The 21,031-nt window shown below is 42.4% G+C and overlaps 1 protein-coding gene across 7 annotated transcripts in view; it reads left to right on the top strand.

The window, feature by feature from the left end:
* Positions 1-2,127: 2,127 nt before the first annotated feature.
* The window catches only part of LOC147615231 (pentatricopeptide repeat-containing protein At4g13650-like), a 34,715-nt gene continuing 15,811 nt past the window's right edge, over positions 2,128-21,031 (top strand). For 2 of the 7 annotated variants that reach the window (XM_086779287.1, XM_086779285.1), the window contains exons 1-2: positions 2,132-5,563; positions 5,731-5,793. In XM_086779287.1, the coding sequence (XP_086635413.1) occupies positions 2,510-5,035 (2,526 nt within the window). In that variant the 5' untranslated portion in view covers positions 2,132-2,509 and the 3' untranslated portion in view covers positions 5,036-5,563; positions 5,731-5,793. Of the gene's footprint in view, positions 5,564-5,730; positions 5,794-5,891; positions 10,393-21,031 lie in introns of those variants that run through there. The other 5 variants (XM_086779289.1, XM_086779283.1, XM_086779282.1 and 2 more) reach the window with 5 other exon arrangements.

The following is a 21,031-nucleotide window of genomic DNA, read 5'->3' as shown; positions in this document are numbered from 1 at the left end:
TTAAACATTTCTAGGTGATGGATTAGATTCTTCTTCACGCACAAACTTGTGTGGGAGCTTGAATATGTGCATTGGCTTCACTTTAAAGCATTAGGTTCATGCACTACATGACCTACCTCCAATCGCGATCCCCCTTCATATGGTACTATGGGGTTAGGAATGCATATGGAAGTTATGGATTTGGTAATATCCCATTGGCTAGGTCTATAAGGGTCTTCGTAGTTCCCCCATGGGTTCCATATCCTAGTGCCATTGGAACATATGGAGCAAGCCCATTTTGGGGCCACATGTTGAGACACTTATGGCCCTCTATTATAACATACGGAGCAAACCCATTTTGAGGCCACATGTTGAGGCACACATGGCCATCTATATTTTATAAGGGTCTTGGTAACCCCTTATATCCATATCCTAGTACCATTGGAACATATGGAGCAAGCCCATTTTGAGGCACTTATGGCCCTCTATAACTATATAGTATATAAGGGTCTTGGTAACCCCCTATATCCATATCCTAGTACCATTGGAACATATGGAGCAAGCCCATTTTGAGGCCATAGGTTGAGGCACTTATGGCCCTCTATAACTATTGCTTGTTACACCTATGGTGTAGTCAATGGCTCTTGCGAATATATAGTGGGTTGTTGAGGGGTGGGTGTAAATGTTTGTAGTTAAGTAGTACTTGCCAATAACTCCCTTTATACTAGGGTGCTCAAGCTATTAACCCCACCACATTTGCATTACCATCTCTTTCAATAATGTATGGTGTATATAGAGGTTGAGGATACATATGTAGCTTGCTCTACATGGTTTGCTAGCTATGGGTGGAATGGTTGGGTTGATTTCTACATCATTTGTGCACACATAGCTGTGCCTTCATGGGTTACACATGGAAGCATGAAGAAGTGAGTAATTGGCTCCCTTGTATAAGCGATAAGCAAACTCTTTAGTACCCCAAGTGGGTTGGAGTGGTGCTTGTAATGGTTTTGCTACTCTACTCACTTACTTGCCATGGGTTGCTAATAGAGGTTGGGGTTGGTCTATTGAAACCCTCAATATATTAGTGTTGTATTATTAAAGTCATGCTTAAGATAAAGCTTACAGTCATCATGTCCATGCTTGAGGATAAAGTTTACAGTCATCATGTCCATGAAGTGAATTATAGTCATATATGTGAGTGTCTTTTAGTTCCAGTGGAGGAATCCATTCTTGTTGACTATCCAAGGACGAGATAGAGGCTAAAAAGAAGGCAGGCCTATGCTTCATTTGTGATCAGCCATGCCATTTGAAGGCTGAGTGTCCAAATAAGGCCAAGAAAAAGGAGAGAGGGAAGGTTTCTACGACTATGTCTACCCTTGAGGATATTGTTTTAATTGTATAGAATGATCTTGTTGTAGATGCATAAATAAAATATAGTCATGTCTGTGGGCATAAAGTTATGGTCATATCCGTGAGTTTTATCAAGTATAATGATCAAGCATGCATACCTTACTTTTTAAAAACATTAAACCATTTCAAACACACACACTTTTTTTTTTTGTCTCTCATGCCAAAACTTAATTCTGATGTTCACTCAAGGCTTCCTTGACTTTTGCCAAATCTAGCTAGTCAATCATACATAGCAATCTTCAACAAGGTAAACTTAAATAGCACCCACCAAACCAAGAAGGAGGAGACTATATGATAAAAGAGACGAGCAAGAAAAGGCAAGTCTATGGACTTGTGAATAGGAGAAAGAAAGAAAGAAAATGCATTATCGTCCATGAACAGGTCCATGAACAGGAAGCTAAAAGATAGCCTATGGGACCATTGAGAGCCACCAAAGTTGTGTATAGAGTCTCTATCCACAAGGGAAGAGAGGAGTGCCATGGGCATGTGTGGTATGTCCAGAGAGAAAACTCTGTGGAGGACCTATACTAGGGTGTTGGGCATGGAGACGAGCCATTTCACAATCAAGAGGACTCGTTTGAACAAGACCTTCTAGCCAAAGGCTTTGCCAGGAGCATGTGTGGTATGTCCAAAGAGAAAACTCCTTGGAGGACCAATATTAGGGACAGTGGCGTGGAGGTGGGTTGTTTCACACTTAACAATCAAGAGGACTTGTTGAACAAGGCATTGTGGGCGAAAGGCTTTGCCCACAATGCCTTGAAAGGACCGTATAAATTAACCAGGGTGTGGCTTTTTGACGACCACGTCATGTGTACCTATAACATCAGTGTACATGGGTTCCATGGGTTATCCAGATAGATACTCATGGCCCACGTGCTCATCCATGCCCACACGTGCTCATCCATGGAGTGTCTTTGTGGGTCATCAAGGAAGACATCAAATCAGTAAGAATCGAGACCAATCTAACTGCATGTCTTATGTTGCATGATCATAAGAGAGCATAATCGCCATCTGCTTCCTCTCTCATGTATGCATTGGTGTATGTATGCATGTATGAAAGTGAGATAAGTTTAGTGGATGCAAGCAGCTGCTGGGAAGATAGATTTATGTGGTGAGAGTCATGCAGACATGCTGCATATGGCAGGAACCTTTGTTTGTAAGATCCCTAACACCCCAAAAGCAAGCCCATGGTTTCTTCTTATGTGGGTCTTTTAGGGCATCCAACTTTGTCAACATGCTCGCTAAGCCTGGAAACGCAGAGGAGGATGATCATGAAGTCCTCGAGGCAGACAAATGGCGAGACGTGCTTCCATGGAATGCAAAGATTACAGACCACATGAAACGTGGACAGGCTAAAGAAGCTTTACAGGTTTTTCGGCAGATGAGTCAGAGAGGAGTGAAGGCAGACACTTACACGATCTCAAGCACCTTGAATGGATGCAGCATTTTAGGAGATTTGGAAATGGGCAAGCAGATCCATGCCCTCTTCGTCTCAAGTGTATTAGAGCCAAGTGTATATGTGAATAGCACCCTTATCAGCATGTACGCAAACTGTGGAAATGTGGAGGACGCCCGGCAGGTGTTTGAGAAAACTTCCAATCATGATGTGGTGTCTTGGAATGCTATGATCACAGGTTATGCAAAGCATGGGTATGCTGGGGATGCCATCATCTTGTATAAGTCAATACGCTCTAGCAATACACAGCCTAATGATGTCACTTTTACCAGCGCTCTTAATGCTTGTGCCAAATTGGAAAACCTAGAATTTGGAAAACAGATTCACAAGGATATCCTTATAAGAGGTGTCAAGACTAGCATATACATTGACAATACTCTTATTGATATGTACAGTAAGTGTGGTAGCATAGAGGATGCATGGGAAGTGTTCAGCAAAATGCCAGAACGGGATGCTATATCATGGAATGCCATGATTGCAGCATACGGAAAGCATGGTCCATCCGAAAAAGCATTCACAATCTTTCAGCAAATGCAACATGAAGGCATGCAGCCAGGTGAGAGAACATTTGTAAGTATCCTAAATGCATGTAGCAGTGTAGAAAATCTTGATCAGGGCAAACAGATACATGCCCTTGTTGAAGAGAGCGAATTCCAAAGCAACACTATTGTGTGTAGCACTGTGATTGATATGTACACTAAGTGTGGCAGCATGATGAGTGCACAGCAGCTGTTTGAAAGGATATCGAGGTTGGACGTGGTGACATGGAATGTGATTATTACTGCGAATGCCAAGTATGGGTACATGAAGAAGGCACTTGAGCTTTATGAGAGAATGGAAGTGGAAGGTGTGAGGCCCAATGAAGTAACCTTCTTGAGCATCTGCCATGCATGTGGTAGCCTAGCAGCTCTGGAAAGAGCTAAACAGCTCCATGCTTGCATAGTAAAAACAGGGATTTACTTAGACTTACCATTAGGCAATGGCCTCGTTGACATGTATGCTAAGTGCAGAAGTCTAGATGATGCACGCCACGTATTTGATAAATTGTCTCAGCGAGATGTTATATCTTGGACCACCATCATTGCAGGTTATGTGCAACATGAGCAACATGAAGATGTTTTTAATCTATATAGCCAAATGCAATGGGAAGGCGTGTACCCCAATGAAGTAACTTTTCTAGCTCTTTTGAATGCGATCAGCAGCCTAGGAAGTCCGAAGAAGGGCAGGCAAATCCACTGCCAAATGATGATTATGGGGATTAAGTGTGATTCAACCATGGCGAATACCCTCATACACATGTATGCTAAATGTGGAAGCTTAAACATAGCACATGAAATTTTTGACAACATGCCAAAACATGATGTGATTACTTGGAATGCACTGATTTCAGGCTGTGCCCAATATGGGTATGCCAAAGAGGCCTTTAAGCTCTTCTCACAGATGAAGGGGGAAGGTGTAGTTGCAAATGAGGTAACCTTTGTGAGCATCCTTGATGCTTTTGCTAGCCTAGCAGCCTTCGAACAGGGCAAACAAGTTCATGCTGCCATTCTTAGTGTTGGACTTGAGTCAAGTGTTTTTGTAGGAAGTGCCCTTATTGACTTGTATGCCAAATGTGGAAACCTTAACCATGCCCATGAAGTTTTAAATAGAATGTTGGAACGAGATGTCGGATCATGGAGTGCCTTGATTACTGCATATGCTCAACATGGTCATGGCAAGAAGACCCTCCAACTTACTGCTCAAATGTGTAGAGAAGGCATAAGACTAAATCATATCACTCTCATTAGTATTTTGTCTGCCTGCAGCCATGCTGGCCTTGTCAATGAAGGCTGCTTCTTTTTTAATTCTATGAGTCGGGACCATGGTGTTAAGCCTACAGTGAAGCATTATGCATGCATGGTTGACCTTCTTGGGCGTGCCGGCCGACTAGAGGAGGCATATGACTTGATACTAAAAATGCCAGTTCAGGCTAGTGCTGCATTATGGATGGCCTTGCTCAGTGCATGTAGAATCTATGGTAACATTGATCTTGCAACACGGGCAGCTGAAAGAGTCCATCAGCTTGAACCACAGAATGCTGCACCTTTTCGACTGCTATCTGACATCTATGCTTCTTCAGCTGGTAGGTTGGCTACTATTGAAGAGATGATACAAGTGAAGGATGGAGGTATTAGAAAAGAACTAGGATAATGAACAATCCGATGTCTCCACCACCAAGAAGCACTTACAGCTTATTGCATGCATATTGCATCGTGAGCACATTCTGAGAGAGAAAGGTAGAGGGATAGAAAGACTATGGGAAACACAGAGAGTGCATCTGCCAAAGAAGGGGATTTGTCACCTGGAGGCAGATACCACATTGCCACCAGAGTGGACCAGAGGCTGAGGGCTTAAGGCATGTAAAGAGACAAGCAACCAGACACAATGGCCACAGCCAGGATCTGCTCCGAAGCGGCGCTTCAGCAGAAAACAAGAGATTCATGGGAAGGGAGCCAAAATGGTAGCAGAACGGATGGAGAAGGGCAGAACTCCTAGGAGTTCGCATTTTTTGGTTGAGACCAACCCCAATAGCGGGCCCATCATGGGAACAAGCATGGCACAAAAATGATTGTTGGGCCTCATTCATGCAAGCCGCTCCTAGTCCCTCTTTAAGGCATGGGTGGCTCAACCTTCACTCTCCCCTCTATAGCATCTCCGGGGCCATTAAACCAATTGCTGGTATGGCATCCTATGGATACTCTACATTGCTGTTTCACTGAAAAAGTTCCAGAGCAGTTTTTTAAAGACCTTACAGCTATATTTCAGTTCAAATTCTCAAACGTAAAGAAGGCTACCTAAAAGCTATTACTCAGCTTGCATAAATCATTTTCATTGTAATTCTGCAGGTCTGAGTAGCAGCTTTGCAGGTCTGGATAGCAAAAGCACCAGATGGCACCGCTTTATACCTAGTAAGTGCTTTCACCTTTTGAGCTGCAGTTTTCAAAATCTACTGTATTGTTATGGCATGCTTTTAACCATAAAAGGTTTATGGATATGTTCACGACAGAGGATGTATTGTGATATGTTCACAAGAGAGGACATGAATAATGTCCAAACAGGATCAGAGAGGAGAGTCACAAAAGAGGCAGAGTCTTCTACTTGGAGCATAATTACGGGAAACAGAAATGGACACCAACAGAAACAGGAACGAAAACAAGCAAGGAGGATCAAAGGAGGAGCAAAGAACAATGGAAAGGAAAGAAAATGCCAGACGATGGAAAAGAGGGGAGAGGAGAAGGGATAGAAGCCAAAAAACAAGCTACTTGGCCTAGACTGAGCTCAAAATCTAGGGTGCAAAGGGGAAATTGCAGGCATTGTTGTGGAAACTCGGAAACAACCCAGGGGGAAACGACCAAAACAGAGCACGCCATTATGGCAATGGAAATGTGGAAATGGCTGAAATGCCTGTTGGACATGCGAACCTTCCAAAATGGGTGTTTCCACCTTAAGACCCCCTATCTTGGGGCATTTGCTAAAAAATATAACCCCGGATGGGAAGGATGGAAGTTGGAACGAAGTGGGGAGAGGAGGCACGCAGCATTTTCCTCTTTCTTCCCATGTTTGCTTTCCTTTTCTCATGAGAATATGAAATAAACTGGGTTTGTGGCATGAGGATATAGTGAGCTGGAGCTCCCCCTTCTCTGCCCAACAAGCACCTCCCCCATTGTGAGCCCCCTTGTGCATCTTTCTCCTCTGTGCCCCCCACCCAAAGGCTCTTACGCTTGCCTCCCTCCTTTCCTCCTCCTTGGGCTGTCCTAGCCAAGGCATCCCCTTCCACTTATTGCTTGCCACCCCCTTCCGCCTCCTAGTTGCATTTTGCACTACCTTTCCTCACTGCCTTCCAGCCCTTGTTTCCGGATCAAGTTTGACTCACCCACTCGGGTTGCGACGACCTTGTCATTGAGCCTGTTTGGCAATGTGCAGCTCCCATGTTTACTTCACTTAGTGGAAGCACAGCTTCTCTTTGGACTCGCAGCCATTAGCTAGAGTCTTAGGTTCTCGATCTTTGTTTACTTTGCTGGCCTCCCGAAGGAATAGCACACACTCCTCGTGGGGTTTTGGTGGTCTCTAGGCTAGGTTCAGATGCACCTCCAGAGAGCAGAGACCCCCAGCATGCCTAGTAGCCGTGGGAGCCCGACAGGCAGAAGTGGCGGCAAGCCCGTTGTTGTCGAGGTTGGCATGGCAAGAGCTACACGTCTGATGACATAGCTGTGAGGACTTCTTAGTCTATTAGTATTTTGCTAGATGTGATTAGAGGCATAATATAGAAAGTAAAGACACTTAGAGCGGAAAGCTGTGTTGTTTGCATTGACACAGGGTACTCTCTTAAATAGAGCCCGAAGAGTTACAAATGAAGAGGCACATACCTTAGTGTAAGGGTGTGACTCCCGAATTAAAAGTCGTGTCTTTTACATGTAGAGATGTGTCCTTCAATCAATAGATGTCTCTTTGATAGATGTGTTCTATGGTGATGACCCATCTGATAGGGTGTGACCCTTCATTGTGGTCCTTTCAATGATTAAAGACTAATCAAGAGTAGTTGGAGAGATTAAGTCACAATTGTGACATTCTCTCCCGCTTAAAATAAGATCTAGGGTTATATATGTGAGTGTTGTTGACTAAAGAACTCTTGAAGTGATTCTGGGTACTGTTGTAGATCTTCACCACTTTGCCAAGTTGCATTTATATCATCCAAATCTGTCCATTGTACCAAGAATTTTATAATAATCTTCTATCAAGTTTCTTTCAATCGAACATCAAGAATCTTCTCTAGAATCAAAATCATGTGTTCATCTTCAATCTCTGGAAATATTATCTTTTAGGAGCAGAGTTTGTTGTGAAGATAGACCACCATTCCTTGAAGTATATTTTCACTCAACCAATTATGAATGCACAAGAAGGCAGATGGGTGGAGTATTTGGCAAACTTCTATATGACTATTGAATATGTTCCTAGTCTTTCTAATGTGGTTGCCGATGCTCTTAGTAGAATGCCTCAGGCCTTAGCAATGGCGATTTCTACAGTTCAAATCGACATTCCAGGAACTTTTATAAATCACTTTGAGGACTTCTTAGTCTATTAGTATTCTTGGATACATGATTACACACTTAGAGCAGAAAGCTTCATTGTTTGTATTGAGATAGGGTACTCTTTTAAATAGAGCCCAAAGAACTACAAATGAAGAGGCACATCCCTTAGTGTAAGGGTGTGACTCTTGAATTAAAAGTCATGTCTTTTAGATGTAGAGATGTGTCCTTTGATTAATAGATGTATCTCTTTGAATAGATTAGGGAGATCAAGTCACAATCATGACAACAACACGCGAGGTAACGGTTTCCATGCCAAATTTTTGTGAGTATTTTACCTCAAGATATCCCTAGTGGATAGCTTGGACCAAGATCAGGTCACTAACCCAGAGAGCCCAATGACCACTCCTCTGGCTTCCACTTGGTCTCGCCCTTACTCTCACCCTCCCTCCCATCTTCGCTAGGGAGATTAAGTCACAATCATGACAACAAGTTACACCACGTGAGGTGATGGTTTCCATGCCAAACTTTTATGAGCATATTACCTCAAGATATCCCGGTGGAGTCAATAGTGGATAGCATGGACCAAGATCAGGTCACTAACCCAGAGGGCCCAACGACCACTCCTCTAGCTGCCACTTGGTCGCGCCCTTACTCTCACCCTCCCTCCCATCTTCGCGAGCTCCCCAATTGTCATAAATCCCTAATTTCCTAGGCTTAAGATTAAACCCTATGCATGTACATGGCCATGGATGGGTCACCATTTGACTTGTCAGTGTGGCATGCCAGGTGTTCTATTTACATGTACTATGGATGGATCTTGGGGAGCCCATTGACATGGCAGGACTTATTTCCAAGCGGCGTTAGTAGATGGGGCTTCTTTCCTTAATGAGCTCAAATTGAAAAGCATAAGTGCTTGTGAATTTGATTTTGATTTGTATGTCTGGTTTTGAATGCTTGGTTGAAAAGCTTGTGATGTCGAGACGATGGGGACGCCCCGATGGACAAGTGTGTTGATTCACTTACTTACCTAACGGGACATTTGACGGGTTTTGCAGGTGGTAAGTATTTAGTTTAAAACCTTAATTCATATTGAATGGTTTGTCGGTTCGCACAACACTAAATTTTCGATTGGACAAAGTTTTGTTCGGCGGCGCCAAACGTCCAGATCACCCCATGCTTCCACCACTTCATATGCTCTCTCCTCTCTCTAGAAAAAAGGAAAAATATTCGTACTTATCTTTTTCTTGGCTAAGAAAACTAATTTTGAGAGTTTTTGTTCATATCTTATGAAGGAAATATTTGGTTGTAGTGGTGAAAAAACCTAGAGCTATAGCTTGCTCTCCTCTATAGGTTGCCACAATGAATTATATTCATCCTACTCTTAATGGGGAGCAATTTTTATATCTCCATAGCTGCTGGAAAAGTATTTTACAGCTCATTACTGGTTGCTTTTAGCTGTCGTTCGACATCTTTTTGACTGTGTGTATTGTCCTCATGTCACGTGCACACCTTAACCCGGTGCCACGTAGACATGATTAATGGGCACAATGTGAACACATTTTATGACATTTTTGATAACTTTTTATGGCCTGAAAAGTGAAAACAGACCTAATTACGATTTGCTATCACTTTACTGACATGATTAATGGGCACAATGTGAACACATTTTATGACATTTTTGATGACTTTTTATGGCCTGAAAAGTGAAAACAGACCTAATTACGATTTGCTATCACTTTACTATGTAAAGGTAGGTCATGGGTCATTCATAATCATTCAAAGACAGAGATTGCAGAGCCAATACCAAGGACATGCAGTTTAACAGTTTGGATCAGCTAAGTATATCTCCAAATCAGCGTTTTCCATTAACACACAGTGGAGGACAGTAAGCATAAGTTCATTCATAGCCTTCATAGTCTAGATCTACATTTGATCTATGACAATCATTGTAATTACTCATTCGTTCAGTAATATATAGTAGGAGTAGGTTAGGTAAAGAGTTTATCTCTTCTCTTTCTCTCTACTTCTCTATGTCATGAGCATATGATTAGTGTTAATCTTTATTGCTTTGCATTAATCATTATTAAGCATGCTTCCGCATAGTAGTCATGTTATATCTCATAGAGAGGAACACTATCATGTGTTGTTATCCAAGAATTGGGGTCTACAAACCCTAATTTCAGACCTGCAAATTTTGCAACAGCTCTTAAGTCTTGAGGATTCAGTGCTGAAATGTTGGTAAGAATGAAAACTTTCACCTTGCCATTTGATGCATGTGTTTCAAGTACACGATGAAGGCAAAACAATGATTCTACTATGAGCTATGAGAGTTCTTGCAGTTTTTTTTTCATGCTATTCCACTCCAAGTTTTGAAAAAGAAAGCCGTGGGAATTTTTGTGGAACAAAGATGAAAAAGAATTCTTTAATTAAATGTATGTTGATATGCCTAAGTGCAAGAGGCCATTGACAAGAATGTTCAAAGGTGGGAAGCGGATTCACTCGTGATCACATGGGGATGGCATCATGGTGCTCTCACGGTGATGAAGGGCTGAAGGGTGCTAGTCATTTGGAAGATATTGTTTGCTACTATCTTCACTAGCATTGTGAAAAGAAGTGGTAGTTTGACAAGGCTGCCCACATCGATGATGCCTGATTTTGAAAAAGAGACTTCTATTAAGTCAGATTTTTTTTTACAAAAAGGGAGATTTTAGACCAAGCAAGGGGGAAATCTCAAGCAATCGGGTGCCTTGTGCTACCTACAAGGCCCCATATGAGAGAGTGAAAAAAATGCCATGATCCCATTCTATCATAAATTGGCCACCTGTTCTCTCTACACCGCTCGAAGATCTCCCAAGTGGCCATGAACGTGTGGATAATATCACACCAGATTGTGCAAATGCACAAGGTATCGTAAACCAAAGTGCCCTCCATGGCCTCAATGCATCTAGTCTTCCATGTGTCAGGCTCTGATGCTACCAATGATCTCCCATGCAGTGTCCAACCTCTGTGCTGGAGGTACTGGCATGCCCTAAAGATGACACCACCGACTCACTACTTGGGTGAACACAAGCATGAATCCTTCTTCTTGAAACTGATCATGGCACCCTTGGCTCCCCCCCTTGGATGATTATCATCCCTTGGAGTTTCTCCATAAAAGCCTTCCTTAGCAGCTCCAAATGGTTACTGACTCTTATGAAACACCTCCCTTGGGCTTTGCTTGACAAATTGGGGGTCTTGACACACGCTGAGCAACTTTACTTGGACCTGTGCACTTCTTTTGGGACCCTTTCAGCACTTAGTATTGCTGAGCCTAATGCTGATACAATGTTGCATGGTCACCACACCATCTTAAGATCAAGACACGAGCATGGTTTCATCTATACGCAATGCAATAAGGGTGGATGGGACGTTGCAACATGTAACATGCAGCGAAAGTATTCGTAAATAAGGATCCTGTCACACAAATTCTCACATCACCTTCTGTATCCTGAGTTTCACGAGTTTAGCAATCCACTTTTATGACTTCAAACTTTAAGAGATTGAGAGAGAGAGAGAGATAGAAACTGTACACCGTATGGGGTCCCGAATTACCGACTAAAGGGCCTCCTATCCCGTTACCGGAATAGTATTTGGTTTATTACTTTGAAGAGACTGACTGTGGACTAACAATAAGCCAAACTCAAGATCTTGGAGGACCAAGAGTCAGCCTGAATTGACACGGCTGTAGAAGCACCAATGATGACCAATCTCGAGCCTATGCACTCTTCCCAATGGATGTAGGAAGGCTGCAATTCTGAGGCTTAGAGAAGGGGTTGATTGAGACTGTTCTAGGCTATGTATGAATGCTGAAAATGAATATGAATGCTGAGTTTTACCTTCACCAAAGTGCTGTAGCAAAATGATAAAGATAAGGATGCTGAAAACTGTATGTATGCTGAAAACGCAAGGTGATCTGTAGGGCTGAATGCTGTAGATGCTGCGTTTTGATGAATGAAAGGCTGAATGCTCAAGCGTTGATGCTCCTATATGCTGATGGATGAAACGCTCATGGCTGATATGCTGAATGCTCCAATCGCTTATGCTCCTTGTGCTGAAGGCTCCAAGCGTTGAGGTCTTGTTGGCTGAATATGATATGAATGAATGAATGATGAAATGCTCAACTATTTATATGGGCTTTTGATGCTGGTCGGTTGGCTATAGAGCTGGCCGACTGCATCATGTCTTGGATAAATGGATAAATAAGGTAAAAATGCCAATTAAATGTTATAAATTATGGAAAAAATACTTGAATAATAATGAGTAATATTCTGATGCTTCTGCCATGGTCTATGTGGTCTTATGTGCCTATGGGATGAATGATATGCAAAATGCAACCATGAGCTGATGCAAACCCTAAGGCTTCTACTGATTCTACATGCATGAATGCATCTCTTCAAGTGAGTTAAGGGACTTGGATTGACTGACTGATTGTCTAAGGTTGAGGAATGACCTACGTAGCTCCTGCCTGACTTATCCTGGGGACTGAGGATTACAACGGGGTCACGACGTACGACAATTATCATCCTAAAGGGTACTAACAATGTAGAATGCTGCACTGATGATGATGAGCCATCTTGTCACCATGCACTATAGTGCAGAGTGCATGTGCAATTCCCTTCTACTTAGCTTGGCGGCAGGTTCGTGGCTTCCAAGTAGTCCGCCAACAACTAGGGGTATTCTTGAAAGAGCTCCTCGTCTAGCCAAACGGCTTCGTGGGTACCTCGATCTCGGAACTTTGTATATAGAACTGACGTATCCGTCGACCGGAACCATGCTTTCAACGATGAAGAAGGATCTGCTCAGGCTCGATGACTTCTGCTTCGTCTACCATGTCTGGCTGCTGTTCATCTAAAACATCAAGCACTTCTGGTCCAACATACAGTTTTAGCCAAGAAACATGGAAAACATCATGCATTGTCCAACTGTTAGGCAACTTCAACTTCATGGAGACATCACTTATCTTTTTAACTATCGGGAAAGGTCCAAAACTACGGAATGAAAGCTTGGTGAGCTTTTGTTCCATGGGTTTTGCTTATGTGGACTACTCTAATGATATGGCACTTGATGTGTCCATGTCAACGTGATGAGTCCATGCCACCATGTGACATGGCATGGACATACATGCATTATGAACATACATGCTATCATGTGCATATGTATATCATCCATATGATGGCCATGTACGCATGTCCATGGTACATACATCATCCACACATGATGGCCATATATGATATCATAGATTATGTTTGGATGGTCATAATGGTCTATATATGTATGGAATGGGTTGTAAGGGATCTCCACATGCTTAATCTTTTCTCGGTGTGCTTTTAGGGTCCATTTGATCCACATATAGTCGGAATGGACTCTATGTGATTTCTATATGCTTGCTCTTCTCAAGGTGTGCTCTACATGGCCCATGTGATTTTGTACATGCTCATTGTTGTCCTGGTGTGGTTTGTATAGTTGGAATGGACTCTATGTGATCTATTTGCTCATTCTTCTCCATTAGGAGGCATTTGGACATCAAAAGGAATTTGTAAGAATTCCTAATTTTAAGGAATTAAGGCTAATATTGTTGAGGCTTTAGGTGATAAGAACAATGAAGAGGCCTAATTTTAGGCCTCTTCATAGCTTTTCCACCCCCCTACATACCTAGTTTTGGGCCCCAAAAGTGTTGAGATGTCAAGCTCAACACAGACTGACACTCATGATTGGGTGACCGTTCGACCTTTACACCACTGGCACATTTAGTAGCTGACACGACAGATCTTTGCCAGTGATTGTATAGTTGGACTACACCTACCTACGCCAACTGAGTTATGGCACACTTATCTTGCCAGTATATGTTCATGGACACTTGTTGCTCCCCAAACTTTGAGTTCTGTGACGCCATGATGCACATCATAGACAAGCCAACTCTTCCTCACTACACTCTCATGGAAAACGGATGAATATTGGAGCTGTAGATCATCATATTTCATCATTTGGGCAAATCTGGTTGGAAATCTTTCCATCGACCTAAGGCAAATCTATTATATTGAGATGTTGTGAATGATTCGCTTGCTTTGGTTCTTTGGCACTCCTCGAATTGATACCCATGTAACCATCAATGGAACTTGTATGATGTAGAATGAATAGGTCTACGACAAAGTGACTGAGGTTTATCTCTTGATAAAGTAGCTATCACCCGAAGCTCAACTCATAGCTTGCTTCCATTGCTAGAGACTTATCAAGTTTTAGAAACCTTGGCAACCCCCCTTACTTTTTCAATGCTAATATCTCATAGTTTTACTAGAAGCTTACCATGTAAATAAAAAGAGAATCTTTAAAGATACCAAATAGTTCTTAAAGTGAGGTAATTGTCAGAATATGCAGCGGAAATGATAACCAAACTTGGGTTGACAAGAGCAAGTAGAATGCAGAAAATAGACAGCACAAGAAACACTGAGAAATAGGTGTGTAAACTCTTCTCTATACACAAGATCCCGCAAATAACTGAATGATACAATGGTGGGGGGCATGGGGCCAGGCAGTAAATGAAGTCCACGACTGCATACAGCAAGTCGGCCAGCAATAAAATACTCCACGCTTGCTGATGGGCAGTCGGCCAGTCACACGACTGCTGATGGGACAGTCGGCCAGCCACTAGGTGCAACCATCTGGCCTCCACCCACACCATGGAAAAAATGGAAAAAAATAGGGAAAAATACGAGGAGTGAGGAAAAATGATAAAAACACCTTATACAGGGCGGGCACACCCACAACAGAGGCCCTGGTGTATAAATATAGACGGGAGATGACTTCTAACACCCCCTCTCAGCTCCTGGCTGGGAAATCAACCCAAGGGAGCTGGAGTGCCGCCTGAGCGTAGCCTGAGGTAAAGACTTCGTGAAGAGGTAAGCCGCATTGTCCTCCGTCGAACAATAAAGTAGTAAGATGTGACCAGCCAAGATCTTCTCACGTACAAAGTGATACTGTTCTCTATGTGCTTGGTCCGGGCATGGAAGACCGGGTTCCGAGCAATAGCTATACAACTCTGGTTATCGCTCTGGATGACTGTGGGCTCCTTTTGTGGAAACCCAATCTCGCCTAGCAGCCTCCGCAGCCACACAACCTCACAATCAGCACCACAAGCAGCCCGGTACTCTGCCTCTGTCGAAGAAAGGGCAATAGTTGGCTGCCTCTTGCTGCTCCAAGAAACTGCTCCTGAGCCGAGGGTGAAACTGTATCCTGAAGTAGATCTCCTCGTGTCTTGATCTCCTCCCCAATCTGAGTCACTCCAACCTTGGAGCCTGACTCCATCCCCTCTTGTGTAAAAGAGTCCTTGATCCTTCGTACTCTGCAGATGCCGCAAGATCCACAATCCTACGTCCCAATGAGACTTTAATGGCATCCTCATAAAAGAGCTCAACAGTCCCACGGAGAAGCTCAAGTCCAATCTGGTGTTCAGCAACCAGATCAATGAACCAACCAACTTCCGGTACTGCGAGGCATCAACTGGCTCACAAAGATCAGTAACGGCTTTGACTCCCCTTATCATCAAGTTATCTACATAAGCTGTGACATCCTCCCATGTGGTGATACCTCTAATGACTAAACCATTATGGATATCTTCATGTTTAATCCCGTGGATGAATCAATCAAGCAGTTCATTGTTAGAGAGGCTTTCCTGTAGAGTACAACGAGAGTTCAAATGCTTGAGATGACTAATAAAATCTCTCACTGACTCATCTTCTTCTCTCTCAGCTTGTGCAACTATGAAGGCACACTCTATAAAGCTCCTCCACACACAAATTGCTTCAGGAATAACCTTCGAAGCCTAGTAAAGTTTAGATGTTCTTAAACTCTCAGGGTCCGATACCAATCATCACACGTCTTGCCATCTAGTGTAAGGCTAAAGGCGTTGGTCTGTGCATGCTCATTCCTCTCACCTAAGGCCTCGCAAACTTGATGGAAGACCTCAAAATGTCTTCTAGGATCGCCCTCTCCATTGAAGTTGTGCGTAAGCTTCAAGATTTGTGCAACCACTCGAGATGCATCCTGCCCCTTGCTCTAGGTTGCACTGGCAAAGTAGAGGAAGATGCAAGGAATCGAGGATGTGGGTGAGGGTTCCTCCTATTGTGGCCCTAACAGATGATAACTAGGCTTGGACCCATTGTTGTAGGGACTGATACAATCGTGGTTGCTATAGTTGTGACCGAGGGCATGAAACTATTGGGCAATGTTGCGTGGTTGGTCACGGGTGGTGTCGTTAAGCGGTGTAGTACCCAATACCACAGAGTTTGGGATTGTGCTAACAACACCTTGAGTGGGTACCTCTCTACTACAGTCTTGGAATGTGAAGCCCGTGCTAGTAGATTCTTGTGTAATCTTGAGGAACAATAGCAACAGTTGGGGCTTGGTCCATCGTATAGCCAGGCATCACCATATGTGGGATCAGTAAGGCTTGTTGATGGTGTCTCCATCTCACTCAACGTAGGGCCTCACGTATTGTTTGTCCCAACCTAAGTCACGGGAAACCACATGGGCACGGTGTTTCCTTGTCTAAGCCTCTCTTGCTCTATAATAGCTTGAATACATTCCACGACTATTCAAAGTCGCTCTTCCTCGTCTGTTTGATTTTCTCCCAGCTCTAACAGCGTAAATAACATAGCCAAGTTAGTCAAGGTTTCCTAGGTGGCATAGAATTCCCAACTCTCTGTTTGCAATAAGGTGTATGAGAATCTTACACCTTCCACCTTGGATATAAATTCATGTGGTCTTGTGCTCTCTAGGCTGTCAGCCACTTGGGTAATTGGTGGAGCTTGGGTGGCTTGCCTAATTGGTGCGGTTCGGACCGCTAATTGTGTTGGGCTCGACGTAAGGTCTCTTCCTCTTTTGCCCTAGCCGCTTCAATTAGGACTTCTACCTCTTGCACCTCCTCTTCAGTCCTATCATCTGGCAGTAAGTTTGGGTGAGGTTTTGGTCTATGGGCATCGGTTGGTGGTTAAGATTGGTCCCATGTGAACAGGGATTCCCACATGCATGGGCTCGTGTGTATGGCAACACTAGGTGTGGCCTTGGAGCTAACCTCCACTGTGGGATCCCACTGCCCCCTCCGCGCACCGGATTCTCGATTGTTGCTGGCAATGGAAGCAGCTCCCTCTTAACGGGGCAGGGTTTCTCACTTGAGACCTCGCCCTCGAATGTCTGGGCACGAGACTAAGCTGGTGGTCATTCCGAAAACCGAAACCGGGAAATTTTTCCATGCCCGGAAAGCGAGGACGATTCCACCATTTTGAATTTCTTAACAAATTTTTCTAACGAGGTCAAGATTGAACTAATCTTCATCTGAACAAACCGGATAGAAGGAAAACTATACCAGACTTAACTTAAAGGAATCAACGCTTTTTTCCTAATTGAATTAGGCACAGTCGTTGATCTATTCATTTGAGAAGTCTTCAGGCTTTTAATTAACTACTCGAGTTCTAAGCGTAATCTTATTAATCAATTTTATTATTAAAACTCTACTGATTCCAGTCTAACCCCATCCGGCCCATGGGTTAGCCACTGCCCAACAACTGGAATAGAACCAGACAAGTACTTACCCACCCATAATTGAAAGCCTTTCTTAACTTTTGCTTTAGAATACAGATACTCACACACTCCTCTTTAAACTTTAATTTATAAAACAATCCATTGAGAAACAATTACTGGGTGTACAGATGTCACACACTCCTCTTTAAACTTTAATTTATAAAACAATCCATTGACAAACAATTACTGGGTATACAGATGTCACAACTCAAAATTTTCATTCAATCCTTGTTTCTCACAAAACAGTATCACTCTGGACTCTTCGTTGAGACCAGCAGGTCAACAACGAGATCCAATAACAGATTACAATAAGTTTCTCGTCATCATACATATATATCTTCCACGACATACGCATGGGTGTCCTTGGCACCGCGAGCCCGTGCATCTCCTGGTCAGAACCCTCCAGGATCCTCCTTAGGTGTCTTGGCACTTTACTTAGGGACCGCTTCGTCAGCCCTCGCCCATCGTACCAGAAGCACACTGTTTTATGCAAATGAAGATCAATACCAGGATGCAACAAAAACGATACTTAGGGCTCTTGAAAAGAGTTCCACTTTGTAGATGAATGTGGGAGAGGGTTTGATAATAATCCCACATGGGGACTTATGGGAGTTCTAGAATTTTTGTATAAAAGGTGGCTCATTTGAGAGCTTAGACACACTTTGGACTTAGTTCATGCAAGAGCTCCTTTGAGAGACCTACTCTCCCTCTTCTCCATAGAGGTGAAGACTCTTCTCTCACCCCATCTACATTATTGTATGAGGTAAATCTCTTCATTGAATCATTAGCAATGTCATGAGTCTTTCTCATCCTCTTCTCTAATCATTTTACTCTTATGCATGCTTTTAGTATTTCATTTTTGAGTACATGGATTGATTTGAAGCTTTCATGGAAGCTTGATGCTTGAATGTGTGCATGCTTGTAGGAAGATAGGAGTGGAGTGAGGTCTTTCTCTTTGCTTGAGTGCATAGTGATTGTATTCCTCTTGCTTGTATTTGTGAATGAAGGGGTGTGTAGGAATGAGGACAAGTTGAGCTTGTGTGTATGCTTAGTCTAGTGTCAAGTGATGGTAGCCATGAGCATTCTCTCCATTTGTGGATAAGCTCTTGTACACCGGTACGGGTCGAATCCCTAGCTCCGACAGGGATGCAAATCCCATTGGATTGAGCTACACGTGGATCGTGCTACTCTTACTACAAGTGAGAGAGTTTTCCGTCTCTCCATTGGCGCCGCTGCCGGGGAGAAGACTCAAATCCGGTTGAGAGTGTGTGGAAACCACCACTATTTCCTCTTTTGGTTGCAAAACCATTGAGTGATTAGGTTAAGTTTGGGTGTGTGATCCCAGTGTGAGTGGATAAGGTTAACCATTGAGCGGTTGAGGTTTCTCCCGCATTGTTTTTTTTATGTTTTATTGTTTTATTGCTTTTCAAGTACCGTCATTATGCTTACATTCATTGTTTTCTTTTGCCATTTCATGCTTTCATGCTTTTCGCTAAACATGTAATTAGTGACAAATAAAAAATAATAATAATAAAAGAGGTGCATTGCTAAGCTTTTCCATAGCTTATGCAAGCTCCATAGGCTCCCAAAGTGCGAAGCCCGCTTAAGGGGGAGAGCGGAAGAGAGGTTGGTAGGAAGTAGTGAAGCGGCTGTTTTTCCTTTATTGTTTTGTTGTTTTGCTGTTTTGTGGGGAGGCGTCGTAGCAGAAAAAAATAAATAAATAAACATATATATATATATATATATATCTGTTTAGATACATATATATATAATATATATATGTATGTGTGCGCCACTGTTGACTAGCCGGTTGAAGGGAGCGCAGAGACGGTTTAAAGAGTATATATATATATATATATATATATATATATATATATATATATATATATATTCTATGCGAAGAGGTGGAAGCGGCTGGCTGGGCGCCTCAGTTTTAGGTGAAGAGGCCGCTGAAGGTAGCTAAGAAGCAATCCTAAGCTGGTGAGAAAGGCAGTGTTGGTGGCTGACTGGACAGAAGCCGCCGACTGCAGCTAAAGGCCATCGACGAAGACCGCTGATGAACTGAACAGTGTGTGGAGAGCAAGGCAGTGGTGGGTGGCTGGCGAGAGGCGGGCGTGGCCGTCGACCGCTGTGGCTAGTGAAGAGCGCAGCAGAAACAAAAAAGGACAAGCACGGAGCTGCAAGGAGGCACAGCTGGGCGGCGTTAGCGAAGAGAAGCGAAAGCCTGCAGGTGGAAGAGAGGGCGTCGGCTTACGTGGCAGCACAGCTGTGCAGAAGGAGTTGGCATAAGAGAAGCGAAGCCTACACCTGTGAAGGGTTGCAAGGAGGTGAGGGTGAGGCGAAGGCAAAGCCAGGCTGGTGCTTCAGCTGGCTGGCGGGGTCAGGCACTGTAGAGAGCAAAGCTAGCAGTCAAGGCTGCTGAAGCACCGGCTGGAAAGGGCGCAAGCGGCCGGTGACGTTGGCATAGGCGGGAGCAGCAGCAGAGCCGGCCGCCGAACTGAAGCAACAACAGCGAAGAGGCGTGAAGCAGACTGAAGCAGAGGTGGCCGCTGAAGAAGGCGAGCAGAGAGAACGTGCGGCCGGCGATAAATCCGGGGGCGAGCGGTGCGGCGAACGGCGCGAAGAGGATAAGGTAGGTGGAAATTTCTTATTTTTTTATTTTTTTTAATATTATTTTTTTTAATTTTTTTGTTTTTTTATTTTTAAATTAAAAAAAACAAAAAAAAATATAATATTTCTTATTAAAAAAAGAAAAAAGAAAAAAGAAAAAAAGAATAGTAGAAAATCTTTTATAAAAAAAAAAAAGAAAAAGAAAAAAAAAGAGAACAATTAAATACTTAAAAAATAGAAAGAAGAAAAAAAAAATTTAAAAAAAAATTTATTTTTTAGGAGTCTATATTGTGTGCATATTTTTATTTTTTCATTTATGTAATTTTTAGCATATTTAGAGTAATTTGCATTGTTTTAAATTTTTGTAATATATATTATAAAAACAAACAAAACAAAACAAAACAAAAGGAAAGGAAAAGAAAAAAAGAAAAAGAAGAAAAAATAATTTTTATTTTTTGAATCCACTGTTCATTATTTAAATTTTTGTACAAAATTTTGCATAATTTAAGGTAGCCTGTATTTTTTATTTTTATTGCATGCATAATTAGTAGATTTATAATTTTTTATTTGGCACGAAATTTATTCATTTTATTAAAAAAAAGACAAAAAAAAACAAAAACAATAAAAACCAACAAAAGGAGAAAAAAACAAACAAAAGAAAATTTTTTGATTTTTTAGGAGTCTATTATTTTTTGCATATTTTGTAGTTCTTTATTTTTTTTAATTTTTTGCATAATTAGTTTAACTTGCATTTTTTAAATTTTTGTAACTTTGTGCATAGTTAGTATTTTTTTTAGGGTGATTTATAATTTTGTGTAAATTAAAAAAAAAAGAGTAAAAATCAAAAAAATTATAAAATCATTTTAAAAATAAAAACAATTAAAAAAAAATA

This window comes from Cibotium barometz, chromosome 40 (genome assembly GCF_041138505.1).
Source record: "Cibotium barometz isolate CiBa-2024 chromosome 40, ASM4113850v1, whole genome shotgun sequence".
NCBI classification, from domain to species: domain Eukaryota; kingdom Viridiplantae; phylum Streptophyta; class Polypodiopsida; order Cyatheales; family Cibotiaceae; genus Cibotium; species Cibotium barometz.
The sequence above is the reverse complement of the archived record's forward strand: the minus strand, read 5'-3'. Positions and strand labels throughout refer to the sequence as shown.